Here is a 16,793-nt window from a genome sequence, read left to right as displayed (position 1 = left end):
TTTTTCTATAATTTTTATAATCTATGTACTTTATAGTTTACCTAGCACTTTCTAAGATTATTATACTCTTCACATTAAACTAACAAAACATTACATTGTTTTACTGGTCTTCTTGAAAAGTAGTTACTAACTTGTAAAATATATTTAAATGTGTAGAGGAGTTTAATGCAAGCATTTTTTAAAATAGACTTTAAAATTTTTAGAACAGTTTTTAATTTACAGACAAGTTGCCCCCTAGTATTAACATCTTATTATATTACATTATATTGTAATAATGGTGTATCTGTCACAACCAATGAGCCAACACTGGTGCATTACTGTTAAGTAAGCTCTGCATTTCATTCCAGTTTTATCAGTGTACTAGTCAGGGTTCTCCAGAGACACAGAACCAACAGAATGTGAATGTATTACTGTATCTGTATCTAGTCTCTCTAGAGCTAATATAGACACAGACATTAATTTATTTTAAGGAATTGTTTCATGTAGCTGTGGAAGTGTGGTAAATCCAAAATCTGCAGGGGGGATTGGAGACCCAGGGAAGACTTGCAATTCAAGACCAAAGGCAATCTGCTGGCAGAATTCCTTTTTGTGGGATACAGAGCAGGAGAGAGAGGTCGGCTTCTCTGTACCTGTTCAGACTTAGCAGGCCTAAGATCTCAAAGGAGAAGGGACTGGGAATTGTTCAGGTGGCCACTTGACTCATTGTGATTATTGAGAATCTCATGGTGGGGAAAGGCCGGCCCTAGGCATTGTCCACCCTTGGGCACCTTGCTTTGAAAATGTATTGTACTTAAGCCAACTCACTCCTGTTTCTTTTAGTTTATGACAATGGCCATTTTGTCAACTCACAGCATAGAGTCTGGTGACTCTGGTCCTGGTATAATTGCATGACTCCGAGGTTGCAACAAGCATATGCTAATAAACCACAACGCAGGTATGCTCTCTGGTTTGTAGTTATTGGACTGCATGAGATAGAGCATGTATTTGAAGATGGAGACACAGGACAGGACAGGAAACAAATCTTCGGCGCCTAATTAGACCTAGAGTCCCTGTTAATCAGATTAGCATCTTGCATTTACCAGGTTGGGACTTCAGTTTTGTTGTTGTTTTTAACCTCTACCAACCTCCCCTCCTCACCCCCGCCCAACTAGGAATGCTTTGATGGGAGGAGCGGGCTGGGTGAAATCAGTCTGTGTAGTTCTCCTATTCATTAAAATTCTATTTAAAGAATGAAGGCCAGCAAACACCTGTGCGGGCAGACGCGGGGAAGGGGTGGGAAGGCCATCGCGCACTGGAGGCCCGGGGAGGGCGGTGGGGCGGGGCCGAGCGGGGGCAGTGGCCTGCGGCCAGAGCTCGGGGCACCGGGTTACGAAATGTGGCCGCGGGCGGCACAGCGTGTTTTTCCGGAGGTCGGGATCCAGGGGCAGCGGGGCGCAGGCCGAGGGCAGGGGGCGGCAGGTGGGAGCGGGGAGCGCCCGGGCTCGGGAAGAGGGGACCCCGCCGGGGACCGGCCTCCTGGCCCAGCCCGACCTCCGGGAGGGGCGCGGCGACCAGGGAAGGAGGAGGGAAGGGCGGGCGCGGGGCCAGGAGGCGTCGCCCGGTCGCGCCGGAATCTGGGCTTTCGCGGCCGAGGGAGGCGGAGGGGGAAGCCGCGCGGGGCGCCCGGCGATCAGCCGCGCCCATGGGCCCCGCAGCACCGGCCGGGAGTGCCCCTGGCCGCGCCGCTCGAGACTCGCGGTTCCCGGGCGCGCTGCGGTGGCACGTGCAGGGGTAGCGGGGCGGGGGCGCCGGGCTGGGCGGGCGCGGAGCCCCGGCCCCGGGCGCGCGGGGGCGCCGCCTGCGGGGGGCCGGCGCGGAGTCTCAGCGCCCCGCGGCGCCCAGGCCTCGAGGCGCGGGGCCCGGCCCGGGGGACCCGAGCCCGGGCCTGGGGCTGGTGGTGATTGGGTAAGTCCTGATCGGGGAAGGGAGGGGGGATGAACTTGCCTTCCTGTCACATTTTTGTGCCATGTGCGTGATATTTTCCTGCTTGCAAAGCCAGAACCCATCTGGTCTGTTTCCCTGCATCCATTCATGAAATCTCTCATGCTGACATCTTCCGGCCTTCCCAAGCCCAATTGCTCACTTGCTCTGAGATGACTTCTCCATCAGTCCCAAGAGCCAGGCACCTGGGTTGCTTCTAGGATGCGTCACATAAGTCAGGGTTTGCCATCCTGCATTCCAACCCATTCAGAATACAGTTCTCATTTCAGACAATCCTTTTACGCAGAAATATAAAATATTGAGATCATTGTTTAATCATTGAATTTCTGTACGGCATAGTGGCAGAAGTCTGTGAGCTGTCAAGAGGCAACTTTTAAAAAGGAAAAATAAATCACTGAGTCATTTTTTTGACAACTGGAGGAGGGTGACTTAGGGAGATTGGAACTCAGCCTTAATTTAACTTTGATGCACCAGCAAATTACTGCAATATAGTTCACAGTTGCACTTCAGTCCACCCTAAAACCCAAACCCCGTCCCCAAATGAACAGCCTTAAATGTACTGACTAGCAGTATTTTATCATCTCAAAAAAAAAGTTGTAAGATATCTGTAGGACACATCCAGTAATTAGTGTACACTTACCTAGACTGTATGGATTACACAGGAGTTGACAGTTTACAGGGAATTAAAGATGTTCAGTATTATGCCTGAAGTAACTGTGCCATGCATGGTTAGAGGACAGAATCCGCAAGATTCAAAACAAGACATACAAAGAAAAAAGGCAAGTTCTAGCATTCTGTTCTTAGCTGACTTTGTCAGTAACTCATGGTTTCTGAAGAGACATCCAGGTCAAATGGCTAGAGTCCTGGGACTAGCTCCAGCCTTATTGTTTTTTGTGACCTTGGGCCGTCATAGGGTTTGGCGGTGGGGGGTGTGGTGTGTGGTCAAATTCTTCTTTAGAATTCCTCTGAATTTTGTGGTCAAATCTATATGTTAGTAAGCTGAACTCTGAAGTTTAATACATTCTACAGAAATATGGAAACTTTGAAGGAGATGAGGATATGAAGAACAGAGGAGGAAAAAGCTGGAGAAATGGTGTGGAAGTAGATAGTGTTTTCAGACATCTGTTTTATAGTAATACCCCCCACCCGACACACACTCTCACACTACTGCCACCACCATCCCTGAATGTTGAAGACCCCTGTCCTCAGCCACACTTGGAAGTGGGTGGGAGCGTTGATCTTTGCAAGGGTATGGTAAAATGTGAAGAGAGGAATTCATTTTTCCATTTTGTACATGACTTTCTTCTTAGTCTGAAAGGTCTCCTTCCTCCTCCCTTAGAAAAAGGGTGAATTATCTGAAGGAAGAAATGACTGTTCATTGAAAACAAAACAAGCTGGCATGAGTCTGGTTAGTGAATTTCGTTTTCAAGCTGCATATAAGGCAGAAGGGGAGCTCGAAGCAAGCAAGGTGGACGTGAGTGGATTAAAGGTCTATTTGGTTGTAAAAGTCATTTTTGGAAATATCAGCTATGCTAAGAGCTGTGGCTTTTCCTTCCTTATAAAGGATAAAAAAAAAAAAAAACTCCAGAAATGTCTTAAATGTGGAGGATATTTCCATGTTCGGTCACAACGTCATCTTTTGTATTAAGCATGGACATTCAGAGTAAGCAAAAGCACATTCTTTGTTCGAGGCCCTAATTTAATCGTTGCCTTTTGATTCGTTCAACAAACGTAGAGTATCTCTAGGTGACAGGCAGTATTTTAGGTGCTACAGATAGAAAATACTAACGAAGTGTCAAGGTCATCCCAATAAAAAACTAAAGCTAGCAAAGAGATGTATATGATAGGAAATGCCGTGAGAGGCGCAAAGAAGCAAGAAGACTGTTTTTATCGAGTGGCAAGTGCTACCAGTAACAGCAGTAAGAGTAACCCGATTCATCTCGCCTGGTTATGCGGGCACTTAACATTAATTTGAGTCTCAAACATCAGGAGAAGTAACTTGCTCAAGCACACAGCCTGTCGGTGGCAGAGCAAGATTCTAATCTGGGTTATTATTCTATAAATATGGCAAAGAAACATTATTTTATCTAACTCACCACCTGAGATTTAAAATTCTTTCTTAATGACAGGCAAATTAACTCCTATACCAGTATATATTTTGTAACATTCAAAGCAGATCTGTTGGATGCCTCTTTTATGTCGTTAAGTATTTTAATGTTTACCTGGAATTGTTGAGTCACATGGAAACGACAAATAATTGATGATTTTGAAACACCTGAATAGGGTGAGAGGTAAAGTAGTTTATTAGCATAAAAGCTTGTCCTCTATTCTTTTCTCTGCTACCTTTACTCTCAGAATTGCTTAGTTGTACTTAAGACTACTGAGCAATAAAGAGAGGGGGAAAAAAATCATATAATTCTGTTATTCTCTCTTGTAAAGACATATATGTGAGAGGTTCTCACTACCCTCTGTTTATAGTAATTAATTTGTTCTTAAAATTCCCTTTGTTGTAGAGTACTGTAGGTATATAACTAAGGGCAAAATTGATTCTCTTATATTAATATTTTTTAAAACTCCATTTACATTCAGAAATACAAATGTTGAAAATTAGGTACCATTTGAAAGCAAAAGCAAACTTTTAAAATGAATGCTGGAGTGGTGTCCCTGTTAAAAATATTGAAAGTTGACTTTTTTTCCCCAAATGACTACCATATTTTAAGTTAATATAAAATATGTTATTTGTATGGGAAAATATGATTTCTATAAATGAACAGAAGTTGTTTACAGTTAAACGTTAAGAAAGTATTTTGACTAGAGGAAAGTAAATGTTTTATGAGGTCCATTGAAAGGGCAGTTTAATGATTAACACTAACTGGGCTGCACCAGCCAGGTTTAATACCTTATTAGAAATTGAGAAATTTTCTTCTGTTTCAGTTTTCCATTCATTTTAATATTTTTAAACTCCCTGCAAATCAGGCTACGCCACCAAACTAAAGTGCACTATTGCTTGTGTGTTTCAGCTATTTCTTTGATTTATTTATGTGTTTAGTAATTCAAAAGAATTTGATATTATTTCACAATTAACATGGAATAATTGTGTGTGTGCTCACAAGGCTGATTGGCTTAAAACTTTTTGTGTTTATTTGGCTTTTTGGGGGGTAATTAGGTCTATTTATTTGATGGAGCTACTGAGGATTGAACCCAGGACCTCACGCATGCTAAGCATGTGCTCTGCCACTGAGCTATGCCCTCCCCCAAGGCTGACTGGCTTTTGTAAGCATAAGGGCGCCTGGTCGAGGGACAGGCGGGACCTGAAACCCAGCTCACTTTCAGTTGCCAAGTTTTAGAGTGAGGCTTTACCCACCTAGGTTTTGGGCAACTTTGACCAGTCTGGTGGAGTCACAAGTTGCTTTTTTCCAGTTTACATAAAGGTGTCTAGGTTGATGACATCCTTGATTCTAAGAAAAATAAAAATGGTAGAGTCCTAGACCTTGGTGTCCTGAGGGGCGTGTGTGTGCCCGCGGGAGCCCGTCCCGCATGGGAACGCACATGTGTGTTTAGGGGGGCATGGCAGGAGGAGAGGGACAACTTTCTACAAAAGGGAATTTTAAATGTCTTAGTAAAATTATGTCGTACAGATACTTTTCATATTTTATTTTTTCAGAAGAGGACTGTCAGAAGGATCTGGAAAGCAGAGTTTTGCTGAAAAAAGCAAAGATCCTTTACCTACACATTTTACAAGAAATGTACAGAAAGCCATTGATAAATACACCAGGTAAGAATTAGCCTGTTTAATGCTTCCTATTGCAAATCAAAACATGCCCATCACAAATACGGGACACAAAGTCACTGATGGGCGTGAACTCAAAGTCACTGACAGGCCGTGAACTTGTAAAAGTGAGGGGAAAAAAAGCAATTTTATTTTTAGCCTAGTGAAATGTTGCACTGCATACATCTTCTAAAATCAGAGCACTGTGAAAATTAACCAATATATTTAAAGAAAGAGAACGTAGGCTCAGAGAGGTAAAGCCAGTCCTCAGTATATACACCTCTTCCCAGTAAATGTTATTTATTTTCCATTTCTTCCTGCAGTGACTCCGTGTCATCATTTTCATCAAGTGGCAGCCCCACACCCACAGAAGGCGCCAACTCTTGGTCTGGGTCTGGGACACAGAGTTCAACCACTGGCTTATCTACGGAGAGGATCTCCGTTTACTCTTGGAGAGATGATGTATGTCTCAGAAAACTTTGGATAATCCCATGATGACAATTTATAATGATGACTTGCTTTCTTATTTAAAAAAAATCTTTTCACCAATTTTAAAATCATTACCTAGTACACACATGCATAGACATACATTTAAAAACATTAACGTGTCACATATAAAAATTAAAAATACAGAAACACTAAGGAAAAATAAAAATCACCCATAATTTCATAACCCAGAGACTTAGCTGTTGATAGTTTTGGTTTTATCCCACCTCCCAACCCTCTCCTTCAGTTTATTATGTATGATTTCTTGTGTAATAACTATGGTTGGAAATTCAGGAGAGACTCTGACAATGAGGAACATGAATAAGAGAAAAATTGGGGAAAAATAAAAGCTGTAAACAAAAAATCGCCATGATTAGGGAATTTCCCCTGAATATTCTTAAATCAGATATTTTACTTCTAACCCTAGCGGAAGCTATTCACTTTAATCCTGTTTTTGTTAAGAGTGGGACTCAACTGGGTGAGACTTTAGCCGACAGCTCAGGCTGCGGCCAAATCTCTGTGATTGCGCGGTTTCCGAGCTCTTCCTCCCGGCAAGTGTCCCTGAGAATTCCGGGACACAGTCTTCTGTGACGCCGGGGCGGCTGTGGAAGTCTGCACCGTAGCACCTCGGGTGTTCTGACCCCGGGTCTTGTCTTGTTTGTGACCTGGATTCTTTGCTTTCTTTGCAGCAGCTCTCCGCCCCTCCCTGCACACGCCGATGGCTCCGCTCCCGGGCTGGTTTTACACCGCGGTTCTCAAGGCGGCGGGAGGGAGAGAGGGCCGCGGGGACACCGCTCTGCAGGGGGGCCGGCTCCCAGCCTCTCGGGCCCTTTTCCAAAAAGGGGCTGTTGGAAATAAACAGCGCCCACCCGCACGCCCCTCCTGTCCACCTCCACTCACACTCTTTCTCCGTTAAGTGCGCAGATAGGAGGAAGGCTGAGGACCAGTCTTCAAACTGTCCGGATTCTGGGATTCATTTAATACAAATTTCCACGTAATTATCCGGAGAGAGTCTTATGACTTCCATTTATAGAATTTAAATTAATCCAGCCCATAAGCATTAAAGTTTGCTTTGAATTTGAAAACTTTTATTTACTTTTTGATAATATTTGCAAAAGCGACAAAACGCCAAGGATAGGAAAATGAAAATTAGCCCTTTTCCCCACCCCAGCCCCTCAGTCCCCTCCTTGGAAGCAAACATTCTTCTGAGTTTTCTCCTTATTTGCTTTTCAAAAGAGATACTTCAACTCCCCAGCAATATGGGAATCTAGTTTATTATCAGTTTGGGGGAAGAAGTAACACGGAAGACATTGAATCACATTCTGTGAAAATCACCCTGAATTGACCATTTTGGATCAGGTTTGTCAGGCTGAATAGGCTCTTGGTTGCTCTCAGCTGTGAGTTAGATTCAGTCTCAGGGCCAGACAGGAAAAATGAGTACTCTGGCCTCATCTCCTAAATTACCTAAGGTTTTTGTTTGTTTGTTTCATTGATTAAAAGAAGATGAACCGCCCTTCCTATAAAAGCAATTTTCCTTTTCAGTGTCATGATCATCAGAAAAAAAATAGCTTGTATTTTGCAGAAGGGCTTAGGTGTGTCACACCCAGCGATGTGAGGGACACGTGTCTGTGTACACATATGTGTGCACGTGTGTGCTTAGATATCTAGGTGTGTGTATGCGTATCTACAGCAACATTTGCGTCAGTGTGTATGTCTATCCCTGTAACATGTCTATGTAAAAACCTGAATAAGTCTCATAACTGGTGTCATAGAAATAATCTCTATTAGTAGTTAAGGAAGCTGAGTCTCAGAGCGGGATGTAATTTATCAGAAGAGTAAAAATTGCAGCACTGGCATAACTGGTTTTTATTCATGTCATAGTCCCTCCTATATAAATTTGTACATATCATTGATTCTGAAGCCCGTATTTACAGCTTCTGGTCTTGTAAGTAGATGTGCATTTTTATTTTAGGAGTTTGACAAAGCCAACGCACAGAAAGTACAGCAGTTATTCTGGGAGGTCGAGGAAATGTTATTTGAAGGGAAAGTAAGCCCTCAGACGCAGAATCTGCTGGCTGAATGCAGTGAGTGGGCAAGGAGGTCCCTCCATCTGAGGTAAGGAGGCCTGTTCATAGTCACTCTGCAGAATTCGTTTAGGAACTGCTCACTCCCCCACCTGTTGACTAAATTGGTATATTTTGAGTGAAAGCACTGGCCCTGTCAAAATATGTATCTGGAACACGTTTTCCTTACTGAGAAATCACATCCTTTGAAACAGTGTCTGAGGAAATCTGGAGACATGCCAATACTCAAGTGCATTTTCATTTGTGAGAAGCAGCAAATCTAGCTTTCTGTCCCCAGAAAGGCATTGCACACATCACAGTGCAGGAACGGAGGAATGGCGGACGTTCCCCTTTGCCTTCTCACTCGCTGAACATGTGAGCAGCGTGTCTGTCCTCAGTGCCCAGAGCAGTGCTTGGAGTGGGGTGGGGGGAGGAACAGTTATTGGCTGAACGGTTGGATAGATGAATCTTACCACCTGACCAATCGATGCCTTATGTAGGAAGGGTCATCTACTTTTTGTATCAAAGATGAAGACTATAGATTGGGTGTGAAGGTCATCTTCCTTCAACTACTCAGTCAAACCTTCTTAGAAGAAAAAAATCCATGTCAGTATCTGAAGTTCCCCTGTGTTGTATCCAGAGAGAATAAATGGGAACATTCATACAAATGTTGATAGGTCTGATTATCTCAACTAGGTAGCTTTTTTTAAAAAAAAATCTTGACTCACTAGGTTTTTCATTGTTCCTCTTCAGTCCTTCATAAGCCCCTGCCCTAGATACTATAATGTGTTCACTGGATGTTAACGGTGGATCCTAGGCATCCTGGTGCACTGACCCGAAATCCCAGAACTCAGACCTGCCCCTCTCACCACTGCCTTACATAGTTCACATAAAAGTGACGGAGGGGAGGCTGGAAAAAAAGAAAAGATGACAAGGACCAGAGGCCAATTATATATATATTTATATATCTTTCTTCATTGTGTGTATATTAGCTAACGTTTACAGAGAGCTTCTGTGTGCCCGAGTTGTCTGAATCCTGATCACATTATCTCTAAGCCACTCAGTCCTACAAGGGAACTGTTAGTCTGCCTTGCATGTAAAATCAAACAGGTGAAGTCAGCGGCTCAGGGAGCCTGAAAGCTTTGTCTCAAGTCTTTTCTTCAGTTGCAAGAACAGTCCGTCCTTCTTCCTCAAAGCCTGTGCTTTTCCTGGGATCCCGTTGCACTGCTCACGTACCTACCTAACTCTACCTTATTGCTTCATACGTGCTTCTTCAGAAGATTCTTTTACCAGCGTTTAAAATGGGAAAACATCTTTCCCTTTCCAATCAGAAATACTAATTTCTCTTTTTTTTGCACTTACAGACTATTGGGGAAACAGCTCATCCCGCCCACTGATGAAGGGGTCCAGCACTTCCAGGGCAGCGAGCCTGGTTCTGCCGTCCACAAACCCTCCTTTGATGCCTGTGCACACAGGAGCAATGTCAGAGAGTATGTTCCTAGAAGTTGCTTTTGAAAAGTGTTTTAAATTGCATTTTAGTTGTGCTTTTTCATGTCTATCTCAGCCGCAAGCCTTGGCTCAACCAAACTGGAAATTCAGATTTCAGTGACAGGCAGGAGGTACAGAGCATTTTTTTTTTTACCCAAGATGCTTCTGATTCTAAATTGATGATGATGATGATGTGTGTAATACAAATAACAAGGAAGTTAACTTCTAAATTGTTGTTTCAAAGACTCTGAAAGGCAGGCTAGATGCAAAAGCAAAAACTGCCTCATTGGGGTGGATCCTAAGCCCCAGGGCAGTAGCAGAAGAAATAAAGCTCCATTCCATTTTCTTGTGCGCACGAACAGATTTTGGTAAATCCCTCTATGCCATTCATACATATTTGGGACTGGGCCACGACGTCCCTGTCATTACAGCAAAGAGGATACAAACTCGTAGAATAATTTAGACTTTTAAGAAGCCCTCAAAATTTTTTAATGATGCCTGCGTTAAAATGTTGCTTTTAAATATATGGCTTTTGTCAAATGTGATATTTAGTGATTTTTAAAATTTGGAATTCTGTGGCTTTATGGATAATTGTAAAAACCCGTCATGATGGTGTAAACATTATGTTGTTGAGGTTCCACAAACCCTCATGGAGAATCTGATTTTCCCATAGGCTGTGCATCTCCGGCTCCCATGTAGTCCCGGCAGTGCTCTCAGCCCCTGCCCTGCCCGGTCCTCACGGCACAGGGGTTACTGATCTGACGGCACATTCATCCCTGGAAGAAGAGGTTTATGATGTGGATGGAAAGATTGAAGAGTATTTCGCTTTTGACAGAAAAGAAGAGTAAATGGAATTTTATTTGACATTGACATTGACTTAGTACACTAGTATTTATTTATTTGGCATGTATTTTGAGTATATGTTCATTCAGTGTGTTGTGAATTTTTCACTTGTCCAAAAGATTTTGTATTCTTTTGAGAGTCACATGCTCCCCGAAGTTTTTAGATTCCTGGCAGGAAGTGGAGATGTGAAGCGGGGCTCCCTTTCGTACTGACAGTTAGGCACAGACAGAAACAAAGAATTGTGTTCAGCGTGTTGTCGAAAGCAGACAAGGTTACTAGTGGCCTTTGTTCCCCAGGGGGCTCCCCGTGCCCCAAGCCCGGCTGCCCAGGTGGGCAAAGGGGAAGGTCCAGTCTCTGCACTAAATGCCTATTTGGTTCTTAGACAAAAGCTATAAATACTGTATAATAAAAAATTTGCCTCCTGATTGAAAGTTGGTCCATTAAAAACTAACAAAGTGCTGTTGGAAAAAAAAAGTTAGGTTTATTTATATGTGTTTAACGTATATGTATGCATGCATGTTGGATAGGTAGAAAGACAGCGTTATTTTAACTTTAACCGTTCATACGTCAGTAATTAGAATGGGTTTTGTCCTTAGTGATGAGGACTGTCTTGAACAGAAGTCAGCTCGGCATCACCGGACGCAGCGTAAACATGGACTTCCTCCCGTGTCCCCGCACGACTGTCTCAGAGATGCGGTGGCTGCAGAAGTGTTTGATCACGTCTGGACAAATGTGGTAGAAATACTGGGAAAGCTGATTAGAAAAAACTGGGAAGTTACACTCGCAGGTACTTACTTTGTAGAATTCGGCTTAATGAAGAAGTAACACCTGTTCCTCAGCTTCCTGCCCCACCAGCTTGGCCAACCCTAGGACATGAGTGGGGTGAGAAGGGATGGGGTTTTCTGCCTTTATGCAAAAATGATCTCTAATCACTTCAAAAAGGACATTATGGTTTTTTTGAGCTATAAAAATCATATAGAGTCACTCCTGGAAAAAAACACAGAACTATACAAGAAAGAAGCTAGAAGTCACTTTTAAAATTGTGGTTAAAAAAATTACCTAATTAATCCCTAGAAATGTTGTACTGGTTTTTAATTATAGATGACATTATTTATAAAATAAAATGTAAACAAAGCTAATTAATAATCGTTTCATTTACCTATGTAACATGTTTTCTAAACTACTTGAAATTGAGGAGAAGCAAACTACAGAACTGTCAAGAAGTGACTAGTGTTAACCAGTTTGTACAAGAGAGTAATAATCATGTTAATTTACATACTACTTTTTCCAATCAAAGGAATTAATTGGGATATTATAAAATACCAAGAATCTTTCTTGCCCTGGTGTATAATCTTGATTTTTCTACCTACACTGATGTGACAGGCATTTCGCTCTGTGCTCTCGAGAAAGTGTCACATCAGCCTGTTGCTCTATAGGGTCTCCTCTCTGTAGCAAGACTCGTGGCCACAGCAGACTCGTGGTATTTGAAGAACGAATATTCTCCTGGAACAGTGGATTTTAGGTGCATGTATTAGATAGTATGTTTCTTAATAATGTTGCTTTTTCTCTTGGCACAGAAGGAAAAAAACAGAAAGAAAAACTGAAGGTAGCTGAGAATAAATCTCCACCTGTCGTCATTTCCCGTGTCAACACCGAAGTCACAAGTGTTCCCCCGTCCAGAAGCTCTGAAACTCGAAGCATACCCCTGGCTTCTTATCTTAATCCACCTCAGGTAGATGCTTTTCCACACTCTCTCTCTCTTTTTCCTTCAATCTTTATCTCTCTGGCCTCCGTTTGTCAACAGTGCCATTCTGTTATATTCTGTTAGCAAGATAATTTGGGTCTGTTGGCCAAGAAGATCAAAATTTTAAAATAATTGTTTCATGGAGTTTAATAGAATATTAAATAGAGTAGGGACACTCAGATCTGAGACTTTCCACCTGCTTTGAGATGTAGAGCTGTTTCCATAGTTTTGAAGAGAAAAAAAATGCTTTCCCCCAATATTTCTAGCCAGTTTGAAGGTTACAGATGTTTTCCTGTTCTCCTACCAAACTGATAAAAGACTCAGTCAGTGAGTATACCTTGGGTTCACAGAGCAAGACATTTCATCATGTTAGCCTTTATTATTATAATAAGATGCTAATTATATATCATATCACATTGTATTCCATTATATATTGTAATTAGAGGTCCTTTGGCTCCTAAGTGCTGGGGAGTTCAGAGGAAAAATAGCATACCCGTCCGAAAGTAGAATAATATGTGAATTAAATCCTAAATGATAGGCAGGATTTATTAAGCTGAAAAAGAAAAGGGAGGATGACAAGGCAGGGGCAGAAATATTCCGCGGCAGAGCAGGAGGGCAGGCGGTTCAGGGAGCAGCGGTTTCAGAGACGCCTGCTGGGCTTGCTTCAGCCTCCACCGTTAAGGGCTTTCCAAAGCGCCTTCTTCACTTGTGCTGTTCAAAAGAAACTTTTGGAATTGCTACCAGCTTATTGTATTTTTTGGTCTCTTTAGGTGGCTCTGACAGGCTCAACAGTATTGTCCACTTTTCATATTAAAATATGAAGTATGGGGTGGAGGATGTAGCTCCGTGGTAGTGATACAGAAAAAACGGATGTGGGGCGCGAGGAGGGCTGTGTCCCAGGCTTCGGTTGAGCTCCTGGGACCTGCCCTGACAAGTGTGGGTCCTTGGCTTCACACAGGAAAGAATTAAAAAGCAAGCCACAGTTGAGTAAAGGTAGATTTATTCAGAGAGATACATTGAAAGGCAAGAGAAAGGCCACGAGGTGTGGGGTTTGGGTGCTCAGATTAAAAGTAGGTACACATTCCATAGACAGAGTGTGGGCCGTCTCCGAAGAGGGAGAGAGAGAGGGCACCGTGTTGCCAGTTTTTATGGGCTCAGTGGCTTCATATGCTAATAAGTGGAAGGACTAGTCTAACTAGCCTGAGGAAGGGGCTGGGATTTCCAGGAAGTTGGCCATTTTCCACTCTTTGACCTTTTGAGGCTAACCTTGGGACTGCCATGGTGCCTGTGGGCGTGTTATTCACCATGTTAATATATTACAATGAGCTTATAATGAAGTTTAAGATTTGCTAGAAGTTAAATCTCTCATCATCTTGAGCCTCAAGGCCTACTGGGGGTTGAATCTTTCACCATTTTGATGTTAATTGCTGTAGCATTCCTTGAATGGCTGTTCCCTGCCCCCTTCCTGTCTCATTAGAGTGTGTTCTTAGCATGCAAGAAGTCTTGAGTTCAATCCCCAGCACTTCTACTAAAAATTAAAAAAAAATTTTTTTAATATGAACTATAAACCACAAAAATGAACAGTTGAGGACAAGATAGAAAAGAACCTTTAACTCTCAGGCAATATAAATACACTTGAAAAAAATGGAAAATTTAAAAATCTAAGGAGTTTTTTGTTTTTTTTTTTACAGATTTTTTGGTTGTTTCTATGTTTTTTTATGATTTTTTAAAATGCTTTTTACAACTGTTTTGTTGTTTTCATTTGGATAAATGTTAAAAGGAAGAGAATGGGCACCAAAGTTAAAAGTAAAAATAAAATACTAGTAGAGTTTATTTTGAAATAGTCAAAGCATTTCGGTGGTAATTATAATATGTCTTAATTTATTCCTTGAACATTTACTGTTTTATATACTCAGTATGAGGAAAATGTGATTATGGTCACCACATTTTTCTCGAACTAGAATTCTAGTTTCAGAATCCCATTTGCCTAAATCTAAATATGATTTTAAATCTTAGTTGGCCATATTTTGGGGCCAAATAGGAATTTAATCATTATCTAGCCCTTACTTTGTGCTTTCACCAAGGTTATCTAATTTAATTCTCCCAAGAACTCTGTGAAGTAGGAATCATTATCCCGAGTGTAAAGATTCCACAAATTAGCCAGTTTAAGTGTCTCCTGTGGATTCGTGATGGGCGTCAGGAACCACCATGGCCCCGGATGCTTTTTAATTTTTATTGTTTTTATTTTTCTCAGTTTCATCGCTTCTCCAACAATTTTTATAGTGACTTGAATGGTGTGATGACAATTCAAGCAAAACCGCTTCAGCAGAGATCTACCTATTTTGCAGATAGAACACAGTACGTATTAAAAATAATTGCCCAGTTTCTTCCCTATGCTGGGTGCACCTGAGCACCAAATACTACAGAGGGCAAGATAGTGAGAATCGCATTTAATCCCACACTCCGGATGTGCCTGAGCACAGCCAGGGGAGGGCACGGCCGATGTGTAAGAGCAAAACCACGCTATTCTATACATACATACATACATATGTACATACATACATATATACATACATAAAATTTTAAAAAAACTTTTAAATTGTAAATCAACTATAATTTGAAAAAAACCCATGCTACTCTAATATCAACCACGAAACAGTTACTGTTAGGTTGGGGCAGATAAGAGGGGAATGTAGCTGTCAATTCTTAATCTTATGGCCGTATTGTTTGATTACAAACAGTGAGAAACTTAGCTCTTTTTTCCCTGCGGATGATTCTTCACAGAAATTAAAATGGAACTGGAAATGATAGTCTGTCCATTCATGCAACAAACAGGACTGTGATCTGTAGGCCAGGCGCTGTCCTAGACAAAGTCCAGCAAGGCGTACACGTGGCCTGCACTCTGTTCTCACAGAACTTTCCTCTGAGTAATGAACCTGATTTCCCTCCCCCAGGACTGAGCAAGAGGACAGATCGCTGGGTGTGGGGGCCACTGCTCTCTCCTCGGCCCGGCCCCGTCAGGGGCGCGTCTGGGATGCTCGCGGACTACAGACGTCTGCGAAGAAAACACCGGCGCACAGGAGGCTGCCTTCTCTTACTGCAGACTCACAGAGAATAAAAACCCCCAATGTGTACAGCGATGAAGTTCTCAGGGGAACAAAGCTGTAAGTCTTGTCTCTCTCGTGGCAAACCAAAGGTCACAGAGGATGCTTGTCAATTAAGGTTTATTGTTTCTTCCGGGCAAAGCATCCTCTATCAGATTTTATGTGGATGCTTTCTAAATAGTTCATTAATTTGGATATTTTTCAATGTTAATACTTGTTAGGGAACATCTCTTATCATCATTACTCTTCTTTTATTAAAATTTACTCACCTATCCTGACAAATAAACTTTACAATCTGGTTGTCAAATTTTTAAAAAAGTATCACATTGGGCCTCACAGCATTAAATCTATTAACATGTAGGAATAACTGGCATTTTCACAAAATTTAGTTTTCGAAACAACATATTTTACCTCTCCCGTTATTGGCCTTACACAAAGGTTTGTAAGTTTTCCTCATCTTGGCCCTGCACATTTAGAATTAATTTTATCCTTCACTGATTGCTCCATTCCCTAAATTTCTGCAGTGCTTACACTTGGAACCACACACCGTAGCGCTGTCATACCAGCTGCATTGCCTTGTACTCTAATCATTGGATGTGTTTTCATCTTGTTTTCGATAATTTGTAATCTCCTTAAGAGGAAGAACTAGACCTCGGATAACTTCTGTGCTCCGGGCAATGGCCGGCTTAGCTGAGCGCTCTCGGTAAATGCAGGTTGCCGGTCCTTGCTGAACTCGGAGGTGACCTGAGCTGGAGCTCAGTCCCCCGCCCACAGTCGTCTTCCTGAGGCTCAGCTCCTCCTACCTGGCATTACCCCTGGAAGGCGAGGAGCTTCGCGGTGGGGTCCGCCCCCCGCCCCCGCCCCCGCCCCCGCCCCTGCCCCAGCCCCAGGCACTCTGGTCGCGTCTCTGTGTTTGCAGGCAGACTGGCACGGAGCGCAGGCCCTCCCCACCGGTGCAGACCCCTCGGAGCAGGTTGCCCCCAATAGGCTCAGAGGCTGCTGAGCAGAATACGGCGGTTCCCGGATCTCGCCCTGTTTCTGTAAGACAGATTTCATTATTTTTAAGTGCACCAATTTGCATAGTTGGTTGGAAAACAAACGAACAAACAAAACCTAGTTTGGGCACTTCCAAATGAACTCAGTAGTGTAAAATGCGTCCATAATCTGCTCCCTGAAAGTAAATGGCTTGTGAGAATTTACAGGTGGTGGAGGGGTAGTTCAATGTTTTGTGAAATAAAAAAACATGGCAAGAACTAAATCAGAAAGTCCAGGTGCCAAGGAAATATCTGACAGTCAGGATGGTGTAGTGAAGAAAA

The 16,793-nt window shown here is 42.6% G+C and overlaps 1 protein-coding gene across 5 annotated transcripts in view; it reads left to right on the top strand.

Annotated features, from left to right (window-relative positions):
* Window positions 1-16,793, top strand: part of FAM149A (family with sequence similarity 149 member A) — a 30,079-nt gene that overhangs the window by 9,146 nt on the left and 4,140 nt on the right. For 2 of the 5 annotated variants that reach the window (XR_004315466.1, XM_032468771.1), the window contains exons 2-11: window positions 5,645-5,755; window positions 6,073-6,211; window positions 8,208-8,350; window positions 9,663-9,788; window positions 10,460-10,630; window positions 11,226-11,416; window positions 12,207-12,361; window positions 14,628-14,731; window positions 15,328-15,537; window positions 16,397-16,517. Coding sequence is in view for 4 of the 5 variants with exons in the window: in XM_032468771.1 (XP_032324662.1) it covers window positions 5,645-5,755; window positions 6,073-6,211; window positions 8,208-8,350; window positions 9,663-9,788; window positions 10,460-10,630; window positions 11,226-11,416; window positions 12,207-12,361; window positions 14,628-14,731; window positions 15,328-15,537; window positions 16,397-16,517 (1,471 nt within the window). In the remaining variant the exon portion in view is untranslated. The other 3 variants (XM_032468774.1, XM_032468773.1, XM_032468772.1) reach the window with 3 other exon arrangements.

This window comes from Camelus ferus, chromosome 26 (genome assembly GCF_009834535.1).
Source record: "Camelus ferus isolate YT-003-E chromosome 26, BCGSAC_Cfer_1.0, whole genome shotgun sequence".
In the NCBI taxonomy this organism is placed as follows: Eukaryota; Metazoa; Chordata; class Mammalia; order Artiodactyla; family Camelidae; genus Camelus; species Camelus ferus.
The sequence above is the reverse complement of the archived record's forward strand: the minus strand, read 5'-3'. Positions and strand labels throughout refer to the sequence as shown.